The 26,409-nt window shown below is 53.5% G+C and overlaps 1 protein-coding gene across 1 annotated transcript in view; it reads right to left on the reverse strand.

The window, feature by feature from the left end:
• FSTL4 (follistatin like 4) overlaps nucleotides 1-26,409 on the reverse strand; it is a 397,058-nt gene that overhangs the window by 27,183 nt on the left and 343,466 nt on the right. Inside the window, exons 7-10 of the mRNA XM_077138433.1 lie at nucleotides 24,612-24,778; nucleotides 11,527-11,647; nucleotides 718-879; nucleotides 215-349 (exon numbers count right to left, since the gene is read on the reverse strand). Coding sequence (XP_076994548.1) covers nucleotides 215-349; nucleotides 718-879; nucleotides 11,527-11,647; nucleotides 24,612-24,778 — 585 coding nt within the window. The remainder of the gene's footprint in view (nucleotides 1-214; nucleotides 350-717; nucleotides 880-11,526; nucleotides 11,648-24,611; nucleotides 24,779-26,409) is intronic.

Genomic DNA, 26,409 nt, shown 5'->3' on the forward strand with positions numbered 1-26,409 from the left:
TTCCGGGCCTGGGGTCTGTCTGCTGCAGAGTGTCGTCCCTGCTTTTGTTTCCCGCGCTGGCCAGGTTTCCAGGGAGGCCTGCGCACCTCTCGGCACCCTCTGTCTCCAGCTTTGCGCACAGGGGCTCGTGTGGGTGGCTGTGACTGGGCAGTCGGTGCCCTCCCCTGCTGCCCCCCCCCCCCCCGACCAGCTCCACGGGGAGCAGTGGACTCACGGGTCTTCCTGGCCGAGTCTTCGATGAAGAGTGAGGAGATATCTTCATCCACTCCCACTTCGTTCCTGGCGATGCAGGTGTAGGCCCCTGTGTCCTCGTAGCGGACGCTGCCGATGCGGAGCTCGCTCCCGTTGGCTGCAGGAAGGTCAGCGCTCAGGGGGGGCCTGCTTGGGTGGGGCCCCCAGGTCCCCTCCCATCTACGGGGCTTTCGAGGACGTTGGGGTTAAAAACACAGACCCTGGGCAGGGCTGGGGGCAGCCAATGGCCCTGGCACACGCCCAGGAAGGGCTGGCACAGCTGAAAAGAACCGAGGGTGGCCTGGGGCTGATTGGCAACGGCCCATCGCTGCTCTCCGAAGTTCCACGAGACCCCCTGAGGCAGGGGACCTGGGAGGGATGCCTGGTCACCTGACTCGGGAGGTGACCCTTTGCCGCCAGCCCTGGGGAAAGAGCGAGGCTAGAAGCTGATGGGAGAAGCACGGGGGCACCAAGGGCAGTGCTTACCTAAAAGCGAGAGCTGTTTAGACATCTGGGCGGAGATATCCAGGCCATTCTTCAGCCAGCTGATCCTGGGCATGGGGATGCCCTCCGCGTGGCACTGCAGACTGGCCGCCGCGCCGGGCTCCTGGGCCTGCGACTCGGGGTAGACGCGGATGACGGGCGGCACTGCGGGCGGGAGAGCCGGCGCCGTGAGAGGGGCCCGGCCAGCCCGGGGTGGGCGGGAGCAGCGGGGAGGGGCCCCCTCCTTCCGCAGCTTCCAGTGAGCCTGCCTGGCAACTCAAGCTCCAAAAGAAAGGGCTATAAACTGCAGCGCAGGCAATAAACCTGTCAGGCCGTGCACCCTGTAATTTATGGCTTTCATCATTATTCTAAATATGATCAGAAAGAAGCCAAACATCCAGCACTGTTCAGCTGCTACATGTAAAGAGCCACAGCCGCGGAAATTTATTTCTAAATGAGTTAAATTCAGATACATTATTTCTGTTCCGGGAGATTCATTGGAAAAGGCTTAATTTCTCGCAGGAAGTGCTTAACTGAGCGGTTCGGGGCACTGACGAGCAGGGCTACTAATTGCATCGCAGCTCTGGGCCCGTCCCCTGGGTTTCCACTGGGTCATTTCTCCCCCTTGCACCCCATGGCTGGGTGCGCCCGCCTGGCCCTGGAGTAGCCCAGCTGAGGGCCACGGCAGCAGGTGTGCGGGGGGCGTGGCCTCCACGGAGCTCCGGCCTGTCTCACCCCGGCGGGGGGTGGGGGAGAGGGACTGGGAGAGGTGAGGCCGGACCAAGGGGATTGTCCCTCCTGTCCCTCCCTCTGGGCCCAGGAAAATAATTATAATTTTCAATGGATGTGAAGTCTCTTACTTATTCATACATTTCACGCTGCCCATTTCCATGAAGGATTAGTGAGAGTTTACAGTAATGACGCCTGGATCTTAAACTAAAGAAAACCAAAGCGTCACACTCCTGTAGCAGGCTACTACATTTTCCTAGAGTTCTCTGAAAGCTCCTGTGTCCAATAAAAGAAAGCACCCCAGGACTTTGAGAGAGAGAAGATGTGGAGCTGGGGTGGGGTGGGGTAGATTAGAGACAAACTGATGCTATGTACAAGGAGGCTTTGGGGTTATCCTGAGAACTGAGCAAGATAGAATTCTAGTGATTCATGCTTGGGAAGGGCAGAGGAGAAAAAAAATCCGCACTGTCCAGTTATTGGAAATGGATCAAGTAATGGGGAATTAAATCAAGGCAGTCTGAGTCTTGAGTCCTTCCTCTAGTTGACTCGTGGGGCAAAGTTGGGGGGGTGGGGGCGATAGAAAGCTAAACGTGCACCTGGCACAGGGCCTGACCCCACTCAGAACAGCCCAGAGCGGTTTCGGCAACATGGACTCAGAGGCACCCTGTGCCAAAGCACACAGGCGTTTCCCCAGTGTCTCTTTGCTCACGGTTCTGGGAGGGCGTTTCGGTGGGTGGCAGAAGGGATTCCCAGGGGTCAGGCCACTGGGCGTGGAGAAGGTAAACGAGGCTCCAGCTGAAGCATCCCCAGAGAGCTGCTTACAACACGAACGCGCATGTCCTGCCTTTGAACCCACTTAGTTCAAAGAAGAGAGAAATGTTAACTCTCGCAGGGAATTTCCCTTTACCCTGCGTTTGGTAGAGAGAGGAATAGGGTTCAAGCTGAATAGATTGAATTCCTGTCCAGAGATGGAAGCTGGGGTCCTAGGAGCACGGGGCCGGCGGGCAGTTGGAGAAGTGGTGCAGCCCCTGAGGGCAGCCAGGACCTGGGAGTTGAAACTCGGGCTTTTGCTGGATCACCATTTTATTTACGCAGCTTAGCAACCACAAAGTAAACCTAAAGAAAGCAGGGAGAACAATCAATCGAGACAGAAGAAGAAATGGATCGGTCAGAAATCCAAAAAAGAGTGGAATTGATAAATCTAGAGCATTGTCTCTTTGTGAAAACCAATAAAAAGCCAAATATCTGGCAAGTTTGATCAACGAGAAAAATAGAGAAAGAACACAGAGGGGATTAAACATGAGAATACTATATTCAATTATGTGTAATAAACATGAACATCTCAATGAAACATATTCTTTAAAAGGAAAATTTAAATCACCAACATTGGGTCAAGAAGAGACTATTTTAAAAATTCCTAAAGGGCTACTAACCAAAAAGGTTTCTATAGGATAGTTATTTCATACATCAAGGAATGGATAATTCCTAGAGCCTAGAACAGACAAGATGCTCCAAATTTTATTATGAAGCTACTATAACCTAGACACTAAAACCTGACAGAGCACAAAACTATGTCTGTAGACCTATCTCACTAGGATTAGGCTATACCAAAATCCTAAGTAAAATATTAGCAAATCAAATCTAGCATGATATTAAAAGATTATACTGTGACCAAGTAAAATACGGTTCAATGGCTAAATATCAGGAAATCTATAATTAAACCTATCCAAAGGCATAGGTGAAGGGGAAAAATCATTTGATTCTCTTGCTAGACACTGAAAGGGACTTAGAAAAAATTTCAAAATCAATTTTTTGGAAAAAAGTCCTCTTAATAAAATAGGAACAGAATGATACTTTCTTCCTACAATTAAGAATATCTCTATACAAAGAAGAAACAGCACATTCTTCCAAGAATGGTGGACCATTGAGTCAGGAAAAAGGAAAAAAGGAAAAAGAGGAGGAGGCAAGATCTGATTCTCAACTTTAGGTTGGGCATTGTTGTTAAGAGCAGGCAAGAAAGGAAAGTATAGATATTAAAAAGGTGGAAAAAAAGGATGTTTTGCCAGGATAGCCTCCAAGTAATGAATGAATCAAAGAGGAGTAAGGATTAATAAGTGAGTACAAGAGAGGGACCAGCACCAAAACATAATGCTAGTTTTCTTTTACAACAGCAGTGATCAGACAGAAACTATAGTGGATCTAAATGAAGAAAAGTATAAAACCTCACTGAAGACATAAAAGAAGAATTCAATAATTGGAGAGGTATGTTCTTGAACAGGAAGATTCAATATTGTTAAGAAATAAAATAATCCAAATTAAGCCATATATTGATCCAATTCCAATAAAAATCGCTTGGTAGGATCTTGACAAAACAAGTCTAAAATTTATCTAGAAAAAAAGTATGTAAGAACTGGGGAAATTTTGAAAAATGAGAGTGATGACTGGCATGCCGCCATACCAGATTTCCTGATATTACAAAGTATTACAGTGCCACAGTGTACTACAAAACTCCTCTGTGATAACTGTTCCCCCAAAGAAACTGCCCTGGAATGTTGTACAGTGGTAGAAACTTCAGGATAGTGGAGAAAGAGAGGATCAGAGAAAGAGAGGGTGAGAGAAAAACAGAGAGAGGGTAAGAGGGAGGGAGAGAGTGAGTGGACAGGATGACGGAGCTCCCCTCTCTGAGTCTGGCACCATGACAATCTCCATTGGTTTGACAATGCCCTGTCAGCACAATATGTCATTTATTAAATGCCAAGCATCAGGAACTATAGACGCAGCAGTGAATAAGGCAGGCTCAGCCCCCACCTTCATGGCGCTCTCTATGCCCCAGGAAGGTGGCTGAACAATTAACTGAAGTGCAATGAACACTGTTAGAAAGGTGCTTTGGGAGTGAGATTCACTTTCTCCACCTCACAAAGGAAATGCTGACCTTCCTGACTTCTGCAGTGCCTGCCCTTTTATTGATGGTGGGTTTGCCCAGAGAACCGGGCTCCCAAGGGATGGGCTTGGCCTCGAAGTGGGTGGTTCATGGACTGGCCTCCTCAGGGACCAGCCTCATGGCCAGAACTAGCCCTGAAGACCAGCTTTGGCCTCTGCCCTGAACTTTGACAGGAATCCTGTGGACCCATAAAGTTCTCGAACTAGAGTGTGCATCTGAATCACCCGAGGGCTTTGTTGAAACACACTGGTGGACCCCAACTGCAGAGTTTCTCATTTAGTAGGTCTCGAGGATTTGCTTTTCTAACAAGTTCCCAGGTGGAAACCTGGAGTCAGACCTGGCTTGGAAGATGTCTCAGGCCAATTCAGGGCAACTTTGAACTGAACAGTGAGGGGCTGTCCTAGAACAAAAGGAAATCTTACTGAAAGACAAGGATGTAAAATGAATCATTCACTTAAACTATGAGTATCTACTAAATGCAAGGCACTTGGGTCTCCATTAACAGGCATTGAAACGCTGCTCTCTTAAGCCCAGTGAGATCACTGCACCCTCTACTGGCACTGAGGTCTCTGTGAGTAGAAGTCAACAGGGAGCCTACGTTCTGGTGGTAAGACCTCCCCTCCCTTGGCTCCCATCCCTCCGCCTGCAGGACTAAAGAGGAGAGCTCAGAACTCTGGATACTCTACCTCCCGACAGCTCCTCTCCCCGATCTTGCCCCAACTCAATACGCTGGCTTTATCAGGACTTTTCTCATCTCGCCTTCTGTTCTTGGTTCATGTCAGTGCCCACCAGAAGCCTAGGGTTCTGGGGCATCCCTTATACCCCAAACCTTCCCTTGGGCCTTCTGGGATTCGTGTCCTCTCATCAGCAATATTTCCCATAGCCTCAAATTCTTCTCTGAATGTTCCTTCACCTTGCTCAACTGGAAGAAACCTTGTTTTCTCCTGAGGATATTACTTCTCCTGCAGCCTCTCAAGTGGTGGTCCTTTAACCCTGCACCACTGGGCTGTGAGGTAGGATAGGGTCTTCCTTGCGCCTCATTTCCACTTCCAGACCATTCTCCTACCTACAACATTGAATGCCCAGTTTTGAATCTCATGTCATCTGAACCTCATTCCTAGATTCCCTCCCCTCAAGCCTCCCTGCGGACGTTGCTCCAGCACTTCTCTCATTCCTGCATCAATTTCCCTTATCCTACCGGCTCTTTCTTATCAGCCCATAAAATGCTTTTATTTCTTGAAAAAATCTTGAAAAATAAACCCACTCTTTGCCCCAACTTCTCTCCCCAACTATGCCTTATTTTTCCCATTGAAAATGCTTTGAAGAGTTTTCCATACCTGGTGGCACTTATTTCCCCCTCTGGTCTTTCTTGAACTAACTCTAGTCAGACTTTACTCCCCTCCCTTCCCTCCCTCCATTGCAACTGCTATTTTCTGTGTCACAGTGTTCTCCACATGCTGAACCCAATGGCCAATTCTCTGTCCTCATCTTACCCAACGTATCTATAGCATTGGACATGGCTGAGCACTCTGTCTTCCTCGAGATACTGCAGAACTCCTCACTCTCCCAGTTTTCCTCCCTTCTCTGACTTCCTCTTAGACATCTCTGCTGGTTTCTTCTCATCTCTCAGGCTCTAACCATTGGAATGCTGGTTATGAACATTCTCTACGTACTCTCACTTTGTTTGGGGATTTAATCTAGCTAACTGACTTTAAATACCACCTATGCTATGATGCATCTGAAACTTTTACCTTTAGCTCAAACTTCTCCCCTGAATGCCAAATTTAGATATCCAACTGCCTTCACAACACTTCCACTTGGATGCCTAGGGGACGCCTCACATTTATAGTGTCCTAAATATGCTCCTGAACTTTCTTTCTCAAACTTGCACCTCTCATCTTTCTCATATCAGTAAGTGGCAACTCTTCGCTTCCAGTTGCTCAGACCAAAGTCTTTTGGAGTCATCTTTGACTACCTCATCTCCTTTACACAAATTTTACCTTCTCAGTGAGGCCTTCTCTTGCCATCCTATCTAAAAGTACCACCCTTTTACCTGACTCTTTATTTCCTCCATGAGGGCAGAGAATTCTGTTCACTGCTAGTATTTAGCCCAGTACCCAGCCTGTAGAACAAACTTAGCACATATTGTTGAATGCAGGAAGTGGTGATTAATCTGAGACCTCCAGGATGAGGTGGGGTTGGCCAGCAAAGAGGGTTGGGGAAGAGCATTACCAGCAGAGGGAACAATCCATACCTGGCCATGGTCAAGAAGGCAGGTGTACTGGAGAAATGAGAGACGTTCTCTGGGGCTGGAACATGGGCGAGGGCCAGGTGGTAAGAGATGAGGCTTGGAGACGGGCAGGCCCCAGAGCACAGCACGTGTGTGTATGTGAGTGTGAGTGTGGCCAGGAGCTGCACCATGAGTTTGGATTCATGGGGACAGGAGCCATTGCTGGCCATCTGTGACCCAGTGTTCTGTGCCTCCTATTTTTCCCGAGTGACCGGTGTGGAGGAGACTGAATCGGCACAGTCAGGCCAACAGTGATGGATGGAGAGGCCCCTGCAGACAATCCGACGCACGCTGAGCTCGAGTGGGACCAGAGGGTCCTGGGACACGGGAGGTAATCCTCAAGGTACTCAGATGCTCTGCCAGAATCCCATCTAGCCCTGATCTGACTGCCAGATGGGTGTTAAGAAGAGTCACACGGGGCTGCGTGAGGATCCTTTGATGCCGAATTTGTTGAAGGGAGAACCAGCACAGCAATGTTAAAAAAGAAAACAGAAAAAACAATTGCCCATCACTGGGGTGGGAGCTCACCCACTGGCTGCAGGATCAAGCCATGTCCCTCATCTGTGACAAGGCATCTGCTCCTTCCCTGCACCCATCTGTACCTCTGGGTCAACCTCCTGCTCCTCAGGCTGGGGGCCCTGGCAGGGCAGGGAGGCGCCCACCATGCCCAGTCTCGGAAGGTGCTGGTGCTCTTGGCCCTGTTTGGACCAGGCTCTGTCAGAGTAAGTCCTGCACCTTCTCTGGTGAGAGACGGAGGAAGCTTTCTGGATAAAGCAGCAACATGATAAAGAACCAACTGCTCTTCTTTGACCCTGATCACTCGTCTTCCTTTTGTTTTAATCCACACACTAAAAAGCATTTGAAATTAATATATCCTGGGTAAACACACTCTTTTTCTTTTTTTTTTTTTTTAAATTTGCGAAACCTCCAAGAGAAAACATGCGCATATGTAACACAAAGGCCCGTTTTCTTTGGGAAGCATTGATCATCCCCAAGCCGAGAGGCAGCATAAATATGTCCTTAAGTAAGAGATACAGTCACAAAAGTACCAAGCTGGGGTAGTAAACAGGTTGGTGAGATTATAGTGTTTTGGGGAATGAATTGCTGCTTGTCTGAACTGTGGGGAGGTCAAGGGTGTTTTTAATGGATTAATCATTTATGTCTGAAGTTCTTGCACCTTCGTATGAAAACAATGCGGGAGGTTTGTGCAACGTTATAAATCATGCCAGCATTTGGGCCTCATCTCTGGAAGGCCTGGTCTATGGGGAAGTTATACTAATAATTTGAGAGAGGAAGCAGTTCCTGGGAGGGCTTCCTTTAGGCAACCAGGTCAGAGTAATGGATGGAGAAGTCCCAGCAGATAATGGTCTGGCTTGTCCATGGGAGCTTACCCCAGCTGCCAGGGAGAGGCTCTAGGAAGTAGAAGCCTGTGTATTAATCCTGGCTTGGAAATTCTCTCTGGGTCTCAATTTTTCCATCTGAAAAATGGGCTGGAGTTTCTCTGAGGAGCCATCAACTTTGACCATCTGTGTCCACCAACTACAGTTAAATGTGGCTGGAGACAAAGCTAAGATTCCCACCGTGACTGCCCACTTCGAATTTTGAAGTCTGTATCCTGTGCCAGGCATTTTCCCAATCATTTTACATATGTCTTATTTGATCCGGCCTATAAGTCAGGAGGTACTATTGCTATTTTCATTTTATAGGTGAGTTTATTAACTTGCCTAGGATTGTAATTAAGGCAGTGTTAGCACCAGGACTTGAACCCAGACCTCTCTGGTTTCAGAGGTGCACTCAGCTCGGGTCTGCTGTGCTCAGGAAACTATGGTCCGAGCTGCAGCTCCTGACTCCGGGCAGTCCATTCCAACTCCCAGTGTAACTGCAGTTCATCCGGGGTCTTCTGAGCCACTCAGAGAGCAACTGGCCAAGGGCTCCTTCTTCTCTTCTTTCTCAGCTTTCACCCCTTCTCATCTTCCCTCTGACTGATGAGAAACCAGCTAGAGCTATAGATACAGAATATTTTTCCCCATCTGTGTGCCCGAGGTACTACCTCAGCACAATAAGCTACAGACCACCTGCCAGGCCAAGATGGGATCAAACTGGGCCACCAACAGCAGGGCTGGGCAGTGGGATCGAACTTGACCCCATCGATCTGGGCTGTCCTTCTTGCTTTCGGCTCGCATTGGATGGATGGTGAAAGGAACAAAACGCACAGGTGGATCTGTTACTGCTTTCACACTGCTTCTCATGAGACTCCCTGGTGACGCTGCCTCCCTTCTATCCTGAGCCCTAACGGTGCCCTCCCAGCCTCCTCAGGTCCTCCTGCCCCGTTGGCACCTCGCTTCCCATGCCCACCATCTCTGAGCCCTCCACAGTCCCTCGGGTCTTGCTGGGTGCAGCCCAGACCCAGCGTCTGCACAGCCACTTGCTGAGTCCCCTGGACAAGGCCAAGCCATGTGGTTGACCACCCTCGGTCTTGGTGAAGAAGTTCGTCACCATTCCTCCCTCAGGGTCTCACTAAGCCGCCTGTCTCAGGTCGGGCCTGCATGCTGCACTAGGAACAGAGGCGAACGGCAGGGTTCCCACCCCCTGTCCCCACAGTGTGCAGCACTGAGCGACTCAGCCGACCTCCTGGCTGACCACTCACGCGTCCCAGGGCAGGGGCGTGTCTGGGCTTTGGAGTCAAGACCTGCTCTGCTGTCATGACCGTGGGGGTCGGGGCAGGTCCCTTGACCTGGGAGTCCATTTCCTCAGCTGCGAAACCGGACGGTACACAGTAGGTATTCAGCATGTTACTTATTATTGTAACTGTGTCTTTCATATCATTCTATTTTCAATGACAGCTTTCCTCCAAGTCCCACACAGCAAGTTTAATCTCTGGAATACTTGGGAAACTTTGAGTTTTGTTCCCAGGTCATCAGGCAATGGCCCTGTGCCTTCAGGAGGCAACAATTGGCCTACTTTAGTAAGATGCTTCCCTAGGAGATGATTAATGGACCCCAACGCTGCCCTGGGGGCCCCAGCATCACCAGCTCAGGGACCTCATGTGTTTCTGGAGCCAGGGCTACCCTAATGGCCTAGCACAATGAGCCGATGTAATGAGATAGAAAACGTGATTGCAAAATTCAGAGGTCCCAGCAGGTTTCTGCCGACTCTGTTGGTAATACTTTGGCCAGAAAAGAAGTCTTACACCTCTTAGCTGCTGGGAAATGGGTCTCAAGTGGCCTCTCTCTATCAGTAGGAAGGTTCTTGCTCTTTGTTTAGACTCTGAAGGACCACGAGCAGCTTCTTCAGCTGAGGCTAAGCAGTCCCTGGGCTAACGGGGGTGGATGTGGGACATTCAAAAGGTTGGTTGTGGGTTGCAGGACTGATGGGGAGGGGGGCTAGAGCAGAACTTTCCAACGCCAGCGACACAGTCTGTTTCCTGTTGGCAGAGGAGCCTATTGCTTGCTTCAGGTCCAGAAACGCCTCATGGTGTTTGTGACCAGGCTCCTGGACTCAGTGCTCCACCCACACCATGAGCTTATTTCAGACCAGCCTCTGAATCCCAGCCCGGGAGTGTTACAACCAGAAACCTTTGGGTTATTTCTGGTGAAATCCAGATATCCTCATATGCCTGGATTCAAGCCAACAAGTAGCTGATCAACACCTCAAAGGCTGAAGGCATATCCCAACTCATGGTAAACACTAATAAAATATGGCTTAGGCATATATCAATATAAAATCCCTAAAGTATCCTATGGGGGAAGTGCAGAGGCAGCCTGAGGACACCAGTTGTCCTTAAATGGCTGGTGACCCTGAATTGAGAGGCAAGCAATGCTGAGCGCTGTGATGTAATTGCTCGTGACGTCTGCTCTCTTTGACTTCCCAGCAGAAGCCCAGTACCCCGGTGGGCACAGACAATCTTGGGGCTGAGCTGGGACCACCGTGCTAGTCCCTGATGCGTCATTGTTGTGCCCAGGCCCAGCCTGACACAGGCTGAAATTTGGCTGACGGGCCTAATTTCAGTGGGGACTGATCTGAGATGGAACTACGGGGGACTCCAGTGAGTTGGTTGTGAAGGCTGGAGAGGCTAAGCTGAGCAGGTGACACAGGCCAGATCACGGACACCTTGGAAAGAGCTCCACGAGGCCACTTACCAGCTGTGTGACCTCAGGCAAGTGACCTTACCTAGAAACTCATCTATAAAATGGGTTAAAATATTTGACTAGGAGAGTCCCTAGCACAGGGACTGGCTAAAGTAAGTGTTCGAAAAATACTCTTGGAGGTGATTAACTCTCCCAGATTTCTAGGTTTCATGACAACACAGGGGTCTGCGAAAATCAAAGGAAAACCTTCCAAGCCTGCTCAGCTTCTGTCCTAGTTTAGCCCAGGATGAGGCTCATTAAGCTTCTTCGGGAGAAGATGGGAGAGGAAAATGCCCTAAATTGAGCTTGGGATCCGGTTCCCACAGTCTGGCGGAGGAGCAGCGCTTTTCATTTTCTGCTTCCTGCTGGGTCCAGAGGCCGGGGCGGCTCACCAAGGCCACATCACTTCTCAGGGCACCTCCTACACTCTACAGTTGACCTGCTGGAGCCTCAGCTGCCCAGTGTGACAAGGCTAAATGGCTACCCCCACCAGCACCTGGATTCCTGTCATCGGAGGCAGCTCTGGGTGAAGCCAGACAAAGAAGGTTACTTGATGGACTTGAGCCTTTGCCCACTGTTCCCTTTTACACGTGAGAGGGATGGGTTATGTGTGAGTTAGATGCTCCTTTAGGGAAACATAATCCAGGAGGCGGAGGGCAAGGGTTGTTCTGAGCAGCACTTGGGGACCATTTGAGGGGACAACATGCACGGAGCCATTTACTAACCATTCACCTGCAGGACGTGGGTCTGGAAGACCTCCTCGTGGCCGGAGGCGTGGCAGGTATAATTGCCCATGTGGACAGTGGTCACCTTGGTGATGTACAGGGAGTTGTCCTCTCCGAAGTCCTGCATGGGGCAAAAAACAATGAGATTGGCCTCTTTCTTGAGTAGGCTGGGAAAATGGCCAGCAGCTGTGAGATTTCCCATCTGCCTTCCCCCTCGCTCCTGCTGGCGCTGCCTGTGGGGCAGGACTGGCCTCTACCACTGGAACACCGACCCCTCTGCTCCTCTGCTTGCCGAGAATGTAAGCTTTTGTTCACACGACAACTCCTCCATGAAGCACCCCGTGGACACCTGCTCTGAGGAAATGGTGTCTGGAGCTGTCAGGACAGAGAAGGGCCTGGCTCACGGGCGAGACACAGGGAGGGCAGTGCGGTGCAGCCCTCAAGGAGGGCTAGGGCAGTCCTGCAGCGGGACTCAGGACATCCAGGGCTTAGCTTGCACGCTCTCGGTGCCCAGGGTCATCTGCTCCCTCTGAGTGCTGGTTTCTACTTCTAGATTGTGGACCACATGTGCCCTGCCTTCCTCATGGGCATGTTGAGGAGATCCAGCGAGAGAATGCATGTGAGTGTGCTTCGTACTGGGGGGAGTGTAACATGCCTGGGGGACGGACGCTACTTTTTTTGCTGTTATGAAGAGAAGAGGCAAAACTCCTCTTGACCCCCTGAGCCCAGGCCACACCATGCCCCCTGCCATTCGCTCTGCCCTTGGTGGCTGCCTTTCTCCATAGAAGCAAGCTGGGGGCAGGTCGGGGAGGACACCAGCCAGCGTGGCTCAAGGGCTGTCCTAGAGCAGCCACTGGGCAGCTCCCCGCCCCCTGTTGGCACTCATGCTCCTGCCTCTGAGACAATGACCCCCTTGTCCACACCCCGGGGGCCCGTCCACAACCAGTGCCAGGGACCCCTGAAGATGCTTTGCAGCTAATGAGCCCAAGCCAGGCCTGGGGTAGGGCAGAGGCAGGAAGGCAGACAGTGGATGTCTGCAGCTAGCTTTGAGTTTCAGGAAAAAACAAAACAAAACACCCACCAGAGCTCCCCAGTGGAATCAAATAGCGGAGAGGGCTGCTAGGAACTTGCGAGTTTCTCTGAAATGTTGCTCTGCTTTGAAGACCCCATTCCTGCCACTCTGTGGAAGTCTCACCAGAGAGCCCATTTGTCCCGTGTCTAGTAGGGTCATAAAGGGCTCCTACCCGAGTTGCGTATGAAAAGTTAACGGTCAGTCAGTTCTGGGACCGACACTCAGGGTGCTGAGTCAAATCCTAACTCTCAAGGAAAGTGCATTTTGCCTGAGTCTCAATGGCGGGACGGCATCTTGAAAGAGGGCTGGGGAGCTGGGTGCAGCACTCGCCCTGTGGGGAGAGGTGGGGGTGGGGGTCTTGGCAACTCCTCAGTGCCTTGTTTGGTAGGTCCTGGAGCAGACGCCATCCCAAAGGCAAAACCAGAGCTGCTAGCAGGGATAGGCGTGGGGGCTGGGGGCACTTTCCCTGTAAACTGCCCTCCTGAGCTCCCACCCACAGTCTGCTTCCTCATGGGAGACCCCAAAGCCCATCTCTGGGGCTGGGATCACATTGGGGTGGCCTGGTGACAGGGACCACTACCTTCACAGCCTAGGAAGCGCCCCTGAACGGGGGGCTGGCCCTGGACCCAAGTTCCCTCAGATCAACTCATAACTCTCCCTGACGTCCCAGGAATAACACCAGGGTCTGGTTTTCAAGTGCTTACCATGTGCCAGGAAACTTTACACACACCAGCTTGCTTAATTCTCAAAACAATCCCTGGAAACCAAAACCCAAAAACCAAAACCATAAGCCAAATCCCTCTGATGTGAGAAAACTGAGCTGTCTGTCAAAACAGAGCCTGAGTCTGTCCTCGGCTCACCTCCTGCCCTGAGGCCAGCCCCAGGGGAGTCATCTCCTTCCAGGCTGGGCGCCTGCAGCCACCTTTCCCTTGTCCCCTGCCGTGCACAGGACAGTCATACTTGTGCTTTAAAGCACAAGTCAGATGGTGCCAACCCTCGCGGAGAACCCCATTCCGAGTCACAGCCCCAGCCCCTACGTGGACCATGGGGGTCAGTGGGTGACCTGTGGGTGACCCACGGTGACCCGCCCCACCCACTCCGGCCCCCCTCCTTCCCCGCCCCGGCGCTCTGGCCCTCTGCTGGTGCTCTAACCTGCCAGGCCGGCTCCTGCTTCAGGAACTTACCACTCGCTGCTCCTCCTCCCCAAAGCCTGTCTGTCTGTCTATCTGGCCCTCCCCTACTTCGAGTTGTTCAAACGTTCCCCGACCACCCTATTGATAAGCCTGCCCCCAAGGCGCCCCCTCCCTTCCCTGCTTTGTTTCTCTCCCTGGCACTTACTACCATCAGCAGACTGATTTTAAATTTTACCTTGTTTGCCATCTGTCTCCCCTACTAGACCGTGAGGTCCGTGGGGGCAGCGGCTCACGTGTGCTGGGTTCAGTCTCCAGCGCCTCACACATAGTAGGTCTCCAGCGCCTCACACATAGTAGGGCCTCAATAAGCACTTGTTGGATAGACTGCACAAGGCGTCGCGCTTGGCTTCTGCGGGGAGGCCTGGTTCCGTTTCTGGGTTTGGTAGCTGGGAGGTGCCCACCTCCTGCCTTCCCACCCACCAAAATGCTGCCCAGTCCCGCAGGGTCAAGAAGAGAGGGCGACGGGCAGGCGGGGAGCCGGCCTCATGCCTGCCCTGCTCCCCTGGCCTGCCTCCCTCTCCCGCACTGGGACTCTGGCTCTTTTGCCTTCCTCAGGCCTGGGTCCCTGGAACAGGTCCAAGAGGAGGCTGGACCCAGGACAGCGGGCAGAGACTCCCCACTCAACTGACGACTTTTGGGGAGCCCCGGACAGGGTCATTTAACCTGTTTTTTTTTTTCCCTCACTTGCTGAGTCCAAGTCTCTGTCTCCCCAGGAGCAGAGGCATAACTCTTATGTGTGGAGGGATGAGGGTCAGCTCGGCAAGGACACAAGGGGCTGCGAGACGTGTCCGGCCCTTCTCTAAGCTCCTAACTCAGTACCAGCCTCCGACTTAGGCTCTGGGGAGAAACTGACTCCACAATAAACAACATAATGTCTCTCAACTAAAACAATAGGCATCATATAATTATAGAACAAAGTGCATATTGTTTTCTGGAACATGAATACTGGCTACAGAAATCAAATTTATTTCATTGGGTGTGAGAAAACTACTTTAAAAATTGATTTATAAGAAGCTACATAAAACTAAACCTGCAATCCTTCCTCTCTGGAATATTCTTAGAGATGTGTCTGAATACTGCTATCAGTGCTTGATTGCATCTCTGTAATTGTCTTTTTATGGATGGCTTTTTTTTCCCCACTGATGCATAGAAATGTATTAGCAAAGTCAAGGTTCCTTCCAGAAATAAACAGATGCCATATTAGACCATTCTTTGCACTGATGCACATTCTTTTTTGAGAAAAAGACAATTTTACTTAAAGACATGGATTTTTGCCTTTAAAATAGCTCTTTTCTAAGTATATGCCTTTAATAAAGAAAGCAATTAAATGAGACTTAAGTATTAAACAATACTGAAGCAGAGGCGAGACGGGGACGCTGTCACAGTGATGCATGTGAGTCAGGCACAAGTAACATGAAAATGAGCCATCAATGCTGAATATTTAGGGCTGAAATGCTCAGTGCAAGGACTCTGCAGTGATTTTAAAGTTTAGGTTAATGATACTGTCCATGCCACAAGTTAAAATTCAGCTTAGAAACATTTCTCTAGAGCTTTACCGACTCTGCCATCAGGAGCAGCCTGGCTCTCTCTGGGGAGGGGCAGGGTAGTGGAGGGGTCTCTCCCCAACACTGGGCTGGTTCCCAGACGTCTCTAACCCACCCACCCGCCCAGGCATTTGAGCACAGTGAGCCCGACACTTCTCTGCGACGGTTGGTCCCCAGCCACGTGGTATTCACACGAGCACGTGCGTCCATTAACCAGACCAAGCTAATTACAGGCCCGCGCCTTGGCGAGCACATGCACACATTCACATGGACAGGAAACGTGAGCGGGCACATGCCAACACCTGCACAGACGTGTGCCCACTGCTGGCTGTCTCCAGCTGAGCATGCTGACCCACACCAGGCTTCCCGTGCCGGTCACTTCCTCGCAGCGCCGCAGAGGGCAGACGAGCCAGCGCCCCTGCAGAGCGAGTCCTCCACTCACTGCCCTCCTCTAAGGAGTCCCTGCGACCTGAGCCAATCGCCGAGCAGCTGACGGAGCTCCCCCCAGGGCGTCTGTCCTCCCGCCCATTCCCAGGCTCAGGCCCCAGACACGCGGTCAGAGGTGCCAGAGGAGGTGGGTGGGGATGCGCCCTGCTTTTCCAGGACGTCGGGGGGCACGTGGCCGCTGGCTTTTCAACCAATGGAGACCCCTCAGCCGAGCTGCTGCCTCGAGGGGAGCCCCAAAGGCCCTGTGGGGTGAAGAAATAACTTATCCGCAGGGACCTGGCCTTTGCCCGCGGCTGCTGGGAGGTGATCATGGCCTAGGCCTCTGGGTATCGAGAGCCTTTGTTTGTGGGGTGGGGTGGGTGGGGGTGGGGGAGCTTTGGCCACTGGACTGCTTCACAATGTGATTTATGAGTGTGAGTTCTGTGAGTTCTGCTAACGAATTATCAAACGGGAGGGTGGCCTGGGGAGCCCCCCCGGGCCTGCCCTGGGGTCAGAAGTGAGTGTGGTCGGGCACGCGCTGCTCCTTCTCACTTGGCCCTGGACCTCAGACTGGAAGGTTCTGGCCCGGCCGTGGGAATGCAGAAGCCGGGGCCTGGCTGGCCGGGGTGCGCCCACGCGGCATGGGCAGCAGGAAGGGGCCTCTGCTGAGATGCAGGCCTGCACCCACTCATGGGCTTTATCATTACGATTATTAGAGAAGCTGTAGGTTTACAGAAAAGCCACACATCAGACACAGAGTTCCCATATGCCACCCTGTTATTAACACCTTGCCATAGTCTAATACATTTGTTAAAGTGATGAATGAACATTTTTATAACTGAACTATTAGTTATGCTCCATAGTTTACGTTAGGGTTCATTGGTTGCATTGTATAATCCTATTTGTTTTTTTTTTAGATTTTATTCTAGTAACAGATACACAATCACAATCTCCCCTTTTAGCCAAATTTAAATATATATATGCCAGCGCTGTTAATTACACTCACGATGTCGCACTGCCATCACCTCCATCCACTGCAAAAACTTCACCATCCCGGCAAATAGAAACCTTGTACAACTTAAGCGTTAAGCCCCCCTTCCCCACCCCCACGCTGGCCCTGGGTAGCCTATCTTCCAGTTTCTCACTCCGTGAATTTGCTTTTCTAGTTCTATGAATGGGACTTTGGATCCTTGGCCAATAAGCCGGGAGAGCCCGGCTGGGAAGGGAAAGTCTCAGACACTGGCCTGCACTGCAAGAGGCAACTGCGGGGCCAGACTGTCTCACAGCCGCTACTCACAAAACCCTGGACCCTCCTCCAGGGGCCCCTGCCTCCTGAGCAGCCTGCGAGGGCCTCACCGCGGGGGCCAGCCCCCCTCTGACCCGGACCCCACTCACGGGCGAGGCAGCCGGCTTGGCTGCCTTCAACCCCCCCCTGGGAGGATTTGATTAACTTTCCCTCCATGGCTCATTTCAGGAACCAAGGAGGCTCGTGATCGGGAATTTCCTCCTGACACGGTTTTTAAAACACTGTCGGAGAGGGTGCAAACTGGTGTAACCTCTTTAGAGTGCGATGTGGCAATATCCATCAAAACCGAAAGCAGGCCCGCCCTGTGACGCGGCCATTCTCCTCCTGAGAACTTGGCTTCGAGACCTCCTTTCACACCCCTGCAAAGAGGCATGGGTGCGGGTGGACTGCAGTGCTGTTTGCAGTAGATGCAGCCTGGGAACAAGCTCAGCGTGAGCTGGGGGGAGGCACCCCGGCACGGCTCCAGGACGGCGGGGGCCCCTGGCAGCTCCCCCTCCCTGCACTCCTTGGGGGTGGGGAAGGGGCAGGGCTGGGTCCTGAGCGCCCCGCGAGGCCCCGACTGGCCTCCTCTTTACCAGTGTGCGGGGGAGGCCGTGAGGCTCTGGAATCAGGGACTGGAGGTGAAGGCAGAAGCTTCCCGGGGAGCCCCAGACTGCTGAGATGAGGCCAGCGGCGACCACAAGCACAGACCCAGCCTTGAGAGCGGTCCTGAGCGGGGCGGGGGAGGGGGGGTCCCGGGGAGGCCACCGGGAAAGCAAAGGCCAGGGAGGAAGCGGGGGTGGGGGTGGGGTGGGGCAGAGCCGCCCCATGCACTTTGCAGACTGCTGGGCCATGACTCAGGGCGCCCTTTCTCGAAGAGCTCTTGCCAACACTCCAACCATTTGAGTTCATTCAAAGCTCAAAAGAGCTGGATGTTTGGATGCAACCAGGCGCTTTCCACAAAAGCGGTCACAGCCTTTGAGGGCTTCAAGTATAGTGTTTTCCAAGATTTTAAAACAAAATGTACCCAAGCGTTTAATGAGATAATTCTAATGCAGAACCTACAGCCACTGTCTCCCGTGCTGCAAACAGCTCTCTATGCTGAACAAATGCCTCTCATCCTTTCACAATGGATTCATGACTGGTTCATATAAAGACAATAAAAATTAAATGAGTCATGAGCCCCTAAATCATTTTTTTTTTTAATAACTCAAAGAAGAGCTGGTTGAGACCATATGCTTCATTAGAATTATTTGTTCCTGGTTTTCCACCATTTAGGCATGGGAAAAAAGCGAACCTTTTAACACATCCTTCAAACACTGCCACAAATACTTTCTTCTAATGGGTTTTGTTTTCCTGCTTTTATCACTGTACTCAGCCTGCTGACATTTGAAAGCTCCAAATAGTGAGATTTGGTTTAAAAAAAAAAAAAAAAGCAAAGAACAAAAAACAAAAAAGAGTAACTCTTGCAAGTTATTTGAAATATACTGGGGTTTTTGTAGAGCCCCCCTCCTTTTTTTTTAGATGAAGAATTGAATAGGAAAATGATTCCTCCCCCCGGGAATATCCTGGTCAAACAATTCTGTGTGCTGGTCTCCTGGCATTTGCTTCCCTCCCTTGCTGGGGACAGAGGCCAGCGGTTAATGGGAAATTCTGGGGTGTGAACCCGCCTGCCTCCCAAGTGGCCGCTCTCCTCGGGGGCCAGAGCTGCCGCGGTCACTGCCGGAGCAGGGGACAGGCCACGACGGGCCCTCAGTGACGTCCTGGCGATGCTGAGAGCCTGACCTGGTCATGGAGAGAGGCCACCTGCGCTGCGCACCGTGTCCCCGGAGCGGAGAAGCGCCTGGAGCGCTCCGGCAGGGGCTGTGAGCTGGCCGCCCACTGGGCAAGTCCCCGGGCCCTCAGAGGCCCTTCCCTCCCCTGGCCTCGCCCTGCTGTGGCTGCAGCGCCGCCGGCCTGGCCTGCAGTAGGTGAGTCCATTAGCAGGGGCAGCTGGCCGCCGCTTTCTGAGCTGCGCGAAGTCCCTGCTCATGCTCCCCTCCTAGGGGTCCCCTGTCCCGAGGCCACAAGGATCAGCAGCGAGGAAGACAGCTATGAAGGGGAGGGTGGGCGACACGGCTGTGCAGGGCAGCTCGGGGGCGGCCACTTCCCTCTCCCCCGAGTGCCTGCAGGTGGTCTGGGTCTCGGAGAACTGGAAGCTGCCACCTGGAACACGCCTGCAGGCTCGGCTTCTACAGAAAGAGAGGCAGCCGTCCCCCCACTCACTCCCAAAAGAACAACTGGTATGAGGCCAGGGAAGCGGGGGGGAATGTGCAGTTCTGCTTCTGAGATGGACCCTGCCCGGCCCCAGAAGCCTAGCTCTGAGCCCTCAGGAGTCGGGGGCAGCCGGGGAGCTGCAGGGACGGCCAGTCCTAGGTCCAGGTGGACAAAGAGGGGCAGGGAACCCTGCCTCCAAAGTGCCTCCTTTTCCCAGCACTGGATGGCTTCGTGGTCAGGAGAGGCCTCAGAGGCGAACTTGCTCCTTCAACTGCTTGGATGCCTGCAGTGACGGGCATCTCACTGCCTCCCGAGGCAGCCCTGGTGTGGGAGAGCTTGCCCCGAGGGGCATCTGCCGTCCTGTGGCTCTGGTGATGGCCTTGGCTGTGGAGACACCTGCCCCTCCTCCGCGCGGCACTGAGGTGTCTGTGCAGGGACAGGGCAGTCCGACCAGGGTCGGGGGAGGGTAAGCTGACCCCTTCACCCATGGATATTTACAGGGTCCATGAGGGCACTGGCCTCTTGGTGTCACTCTGCTCTGCCCGGAGCCCGAGGGGCCTGTCGGGGCTCCACGGTGGGGCCGAGAGGGCCAAGCTCCTCCTCGTGGGAGAAACAAGCACCGGTGCCGCCTGGACGGCAGCCTTGGGCTCCAGCCAGGCCCAGGACAGGCAGCACTCAGGATGACCTGGGGACAGCCCCAGCTCTTGGGGTAGGGGCAGTGGGCTGTGAATCTTGGGGGTGAAGAGGGAGGCCTTGGGGCCCAGTCTGAGCATACCTAGCCCTGCAGCTCCTTCAGTAAAGGAACCACAGTAAGCAAATCACAGGGCACATTTCTTAAGCTCTGGGGAATACGTGCCTCAGCAGAAGCTATTGATTTCTCATCAAACAAACAGAAGGAGGCGTCCTCATCCACAGACACGCTGCTGGGAGGGGCAGCGGCTAATTTCCCGGGCTGCTGCCTCTGCTGGGAGTATCTGTCACGGGGCTTTGCCGTGCCAGCCTCTGCGCAGTGGTGGTTTTGTTTCGCCTGACGTGGCTGAGGCTGGGACCCCCTGAGCAAGCCGGCCTGGGGTGGGACAGATGCCTCTTGGGCCGGGTAGCTTGGCTTTAAGAAGGCACCAGGAACTGAGCCTGGCCATTTGGAGGGAGCTCAGGGCAGGAGCCCCGGGTGGCCAGGAGGACTGCCCAGCTCCAGAAGAGCCCTGGCAGGCCAGAGAGGAGGAAGACCTTGAGAGCAGAGTAGGGCTCCCCTTGTTTCTGCAGCCCACCTTATTTGGGGATCCCTGGTCCTCCTTGATGCACTCTAAGTCTTAGGCAGGAAGGGGCCAGGACTTCTGCAGGACACTCATCTGGCTACGTCCCTCCTCCATCAACAGTCAGTGGTGCTCCGCTGCCCACAAGAGAATGGCCAAAGCCTGGGTTGACATTCAAGCCCCCATGTTTTGGCCAGTGGGTCCTTCCAATCTCCTTTCTCTGATGCTCATTGGGCACTCCTGCCCCCCGAAGGCCTGGCCAGAGCTGCTCCTGCCGTGGGCCCTCAGAGTCGCTTTCTCCTGCTAAGACAGAGCCTGCCACACCATGCTGCAATTCTGTGTCTGTGGCTGTCTCGATGCCCCCACCTCCAGGCTGGGAAGCATGCCTTTGCCCTAGGCTCTGTCACAGGCTTGCGCCTCACCGGTACTTAGTAAATTAATCCAAAGGATGCATCTCCCATGTCTGCCATCTGGTTGGGCATGCACATAACTGGGGGACTCATAAATGCTTCTGACAGTGGCATTTGCTCACTGCGGAAACTGAGTGGCTCCTTCTCACTTGGTTTTGGGCGAGAGGGGGTACATCTACTTTCTGATCAAATATTATTCTGATGCTCAAGGCATCCTTGATGTTTGCAAGTCAGAAAAGTTTAATTACATGTGTCATTAGGATGGCATTCTGTAATAGCTCGCGACTGAATTCATTAACAGAATTCTTAACAGATAAGACAAGACAAATTAATATTTTGTTGCCCATGAAAGCTTCTCACTAAGAGAGGAGTGAAAGAGTGATTGATATTTTGTTGCCAATCAAGATGTCTCATACCCATGACAAAGCAGGGAGGCCCACACCCCTTGCTGCACTCTGATCTCTCCGCCTTGTATTTTGTAGGCTGATCTGCTTCCCCGGTTTGCAACAGTGTTTCAGTGCCAGTTGCTATTATAGCCAGGGTGATGGCATTTCATCTCTGACTGCTCTCTCGGGCTCTGGGCATCAGTGGGTGGGGGACAGGGCTGCAATGCCCTAGACTTAGGGACTCCAGGGATGCAGCTGGCCCCTGAACTTCTGCCCCATCAGTGCTGCCCTCCTGAGCTGCCCTCTCCTAACTCTTCCTGCTGCAAGAAGGCCTTGTGACTCCTGAGGGCCCGGCTCTAGCCCCCTCCAGTCCTGAGCTCCTCCTAGCCGGGTCCTCTCCTTGTCCCCAGAGTAGGGCTGCCATTTATGAACACCTACTGTGTGCCAGGTACTGAGCGAGGCATGGAACCCACATGGTCAGTATTATTATCCTTACTTCCCCATGGGATCAGAGAAGTTGAACGGCCTGCCCCAGGTGGCCCAGGAATTGTTGGAGGCGGCTGGTTCATGCCTCTCTCCGTGGATGAATGCCCTGGGACAGGTAGCAGGTCACCCCAAGGGTACTTCTGTCTGATTGGGGAGCCTCAGTCGGCACTGCTGGCGGCTTGTTGGGGACCTCGGACTACCCGGTGTTGAGAATGTTGTTTAGCAGCAGTAGCAGCAATAAGAATAACGAGAGTGAGAATGATAACACTAAGCTTCCTCATAGCTGGCATTTATGGAACGCTATGTACTAAGAACTTTACATGCATCTTCTCCTTTAACCCTCGCTTTAACCCTATGAGGCAGGTATAATGATCTCCATTTCACGGATGAGGAAACTGAGGCTCAGAGAGGTCAAGTGACCTTTCCAAGGTCACTCAACCAGGAAGTGGCAGAGCTGAGACTTTATGACATGGTTTGCTTTGACCCCAGAGCCTGTGCCCTGCACTCTCAGTCTGTGCTGCTGTGCGTGCGTGGGTGTGTCTGGGTGTGGTTTCAGGTATCAGGGGAGGACCCCTGTGGGGTTGGCTCTGACCTGCACCCTCACCTGGGGGCTTATGAGAAGTGCAGGGCCCTGCCTGTTTGGGGTCTGCTAAATTGTTTTCTGGGAGATAACGAGGGACCATTAATCTCCTGTTGCACTCACAATTACCCAAATTGCTAACCTCATTGTGAAAAGTAGAAATGCAATTGAGTTGGCGCTAGAGGCATGTTCAAGAGAGGGGAAAACACTCAAAGTAATTTAATTAACTGATGGCAAGTACATTAAGAAGAGTTCTGCTTCTGCCTGCATTTCTTCTGTCTTTAAGTAGAGCACCCAGTGATGCACCTGGGCCTTCAGACAGACCCAGAGGCTTGTCCTACTTCTGCATTAGTCCACTGGCCAAACATACTGAAAAGCTGACACCCCCACATCAGTAACCTGTGTTGAAAGCTTTTGTGCACACAAATCCATACACCTCAACACACACACACCACCCTCTTTACAGACTGGGCACTGCCCTCCCTTGCATAGACAAGCCCTGGCCACCTCAGGCTCAGAGGGCAAGGAAGGGTTCTGCCCACACAGCATCTTCCATTAAGCACCCACCTGGATTGTCGGGACCAACAATTCAGAAACGTGTAGGGCACAGGCTCTGTTCACCATGGGAGGACATCACAAGGAAATGACCCCATCCAGTGTGACAAGTGCCAGGGAAGGGCATGCCTTGGTCAGCTCTGCCTACGGTGGAAGCTTGTTTGGGCTTCCCACGTGATCTACAGGTGGAGCCAGTAGCAGAGTCCAGACTCCAGGGGTTCCTGCAGAGCTTCAGCACAGCGCTCTCCACCAAAACACTATCAGAGTTGGAGGACCTTCAAGCTCATGGGGTTTAGTTGCTCTCTTGGGGCTAGCAGCTACCTCATGGCATTGCTGACTACTTTCTCTGCCTCAGGTTACATGCCTCTGGAGATGGGGAGCTCACGGCCTCCTGTGATGGCTCCGCTGATTTCAGGGCAGATCTGATGATAGGGAATGGTGATCCTTCTAAGGAGCTCACGCTGGTCTCCTTTAGCAGTGTACCTTGGCACTTTGTGTTGGTCTAACCCATGGAGTCACATAGCCCAAGCCAGCTCCCTCTGCCCCACCCCTTACCCAACTGCCACCCTCATCCCTTGGGTCTTCATTCAGTGGGCCAAGCACCTCACTGCAGACCAGCTGGCTGAGCTGAGCCAAGGAGATCAGAGCCATCCCCCTTCCTCCACCTGAAACCTGTGCTCCTGCTACGGTAGGCCAAGGTCTGTCAGCTGTCCTGGCGGCTCCCCACCTGGGTGACATCACTCTGCTTCTCTCATGAACTTCTGGGGGCCGCATCACCCCTTGCGCCAAACTGGGCCAATAAACAGACTTGAGTATTTCTATCTGATCTCCACATCGCAGTAGAAGGAGGCACTGCCAATGTTCGTTTCCATGTAGTTAATTCACTGAGGATCAGTGGGTTAAGAAACTGCGCCAAGTCACACAGCCAGTGTGGGGCGATGCGGGGCCCAGACCCAGGCTGAGAGTACAGGCGCCCCCTCCCCCCCCCGCCCACACATCAGCCTGTGAGCCCTGCTGCTCTCTTTTTTCACACAGCACTACCCAGCTCAGCAGAGCCACATCCCCTTGTCCAGCAAACAAGGCCCCCAAGGCAGGCGTCCTCTGGCCCCACCCACTCCCTCACCTGGCACCTGCCCACCAGCCAACCTGGCTCAACAGCAGCCTCAGGACCTTTGCTCACCTTTGGCCTCCCAACAGGGAATATCCCATCTCCCACGTCTAGTTGTCCAAGCCCAGGGCCCAGAGTCTCCCCCTCGGCTCTCAGCCAGGCGTGCTGTCCCTGCATAGGAGCCTCCACCCCCTGCCTCCTGGCTGCATTGGCCTGCAGAGCCCCCAGGGTGTGAGCCTCCCCCGCACACCACTCCTCTCCCCAGCCCCCTCCCCTACCTTGGCTAGCGCAGCCCATTCACGGCACCTCCTGCTCTGACCGTCCCCCTCCTTCGGTGAATACGCCTTTCCCTTGTCTCGGCCGCGGTGTCCCACGTCCCCCCCACCCAGCGTAGCCTCTGCACACGGGCACCCTGGGTGTTCTGGTACCTCCAGGCACGAAGCACAGGACATTAACATGAAACGTCCCGGCCCGGCTGCCCGGTCTGCTCCCCGGAGGTGCCTGCGCCCGGCCCGCGCCCCGGTGACTTACGCTGACGTCTTCCAGGTCCAGGAAGTTCAGGGCCAGCCCGTGGCGCTTCCAGATGATGGGCGGCCTCGGGTCTCCACGCACTGCGCAGGTCAGCGCCGTGCTCAGCCCCACGGTCACCGTGGTCACACTGACCCTGTCCTCGGGGGAGAGGTCGAGCTGGACCACCCCTGCAGGGGGAAAGGAGAAGGCGGCTCAGGCGCAGCAGCTGGAGTCTCTGCAGGAAGTCGCCAGCCTGGGGATGCGCATGGGGCGGGGCGGGCTCCCCGACGGCCAGGTGGGTGCATCTCCCGGGGGGGCTGCGTCTCGGGACACGCGCTCAAAGACACCCGGGTGGTCTGGGTGGGCCCGGGCTTGTGAGCAGAGCTGGGCGCTGGTGGCCGTGGGGGCTCCCAGCCCAGGGGGCAGCGGGCAGCGTCTGAGAGGTCAGCCGCCAGCTTCCCCACACCTGGAGGCACCTTAAAGGTCGCGCTGTCTGAAGTCTTGGGAATGAACCCGCTGACCTTTGCAGGTCTGCTTCTGGCTGAGGAGCCCCTGCACTTGGCTTTGGGTTCCTGTTCGTGGTTGTGCATGGCAGCCTTTAAGTTTTTGAAGTGTACCTCAGGCTGCCCAAATGACTAATCCTTGCTATTTGACACTTGGCGACTGGCATTAAGGTTGCTCATTCTTCAGGCAGATGGGAAGGGTCTGAGGTACGTGTCCTGCAACCACAGGCTTTTTGAAATTGTCGGGACTTAGGAAAAATTAAACTTAGGCTGCCCACATGCCAGAACGGGACCAGGCTTGGAGGGCGCATCACTAGCCTTCCGTCGGGACCGCCCCCACCCCCCGACTCTGCCCACCCGGAGGCCTGGGGCTGCAGCAGAGCTGAAGAAGGCAGGCTGGAGGTGGGGGTGGGCTCTGTGTCCATTCTGGGATGCTAACAGGAATGCTGGGAGCCCCACCCACTCTCCCCACCCTACTGAAACCCAGGGGCCCCTGACAGGTGTGCCCCCCCACCCCCAAACCCTGGAGCAAAGCACAGAGGTGGGAGCTGAGCTCTGTGACGCACAGGCTGCTCATCAGCCGTGACCAGGTGGCAGCATCACTGCAGGCAGCACACCTGCGCTTGGCCCTCTGCCAGCGTGGAGGGTGGAAGGGTGGGGAGAGAACCAGCCGCAGGTGCGATGCACAGCAAGGCCAAATGAAGCGAGAGCAGGTGGAGTAAGGTGAGTGCACAGCCAAGCCCGCCCTCCTCAACCTGCAGTCTCTGGGCCAGCCCTGGGCCCTTGCGGAGGAACAAGATAAACCCTAGGTGTTAAATCAGGGTTTGCTGGATGGATGAAAAATGGACAGAACTGAAATAAAGGAGGAAAGGAGCCGCAGGCCAGTGGGGAGGGGACAATCGCACACAGGAAAAATGTGGCTCATGGTGAAGGAGCCCGCCCGGGGAAAGATAAGCCCGAGTGATTGATGCAGATGCGGCCAGCATAATATTTTACAAGCATGAAAGTGATGCGTTTCAAGTTCCCTCTTAAATCATGTTCTGCCTGCCCCCACCCCCACCTCACTCAATGTGGCCCCAAAGTCGCTTTTTTCAAGCAGTTTTAGAAAAAAGGCCCGGAAGCGCCTATAACACGGATCTCTAAAAAACCCACCCAAACACCGAAAGCGAAGACAAAACAGGGCCCAGGGGGAGGTGGACGGCCCAGTGCCCCCGGCCACCCCCAGGCTGCGACAGCTGGGTGACTGTTCCCCCAAGCCCACCTCCGTCACACGTCTATGTGAGGACGTGCGCTTTACCCAGGGAGAAACTCCCAAA

The sequence above is a fragment of the Tamandua tetradactyla genome, chromosome 20 (assembly GCF_023851605.1).
Source record: "Tamandua tetradactyla isolate mTamTet1 chromosome 20, mTamTet1.pri, whole genome shotgun sequence".
Classification (NCBI taxonomy): domain Eukaryota; kingdom Metazoa; phylum Chordata; class Mammalia; order Pilosa; family Myrmecophagidae; genus Tamandua; species Tamandua tetradactyla.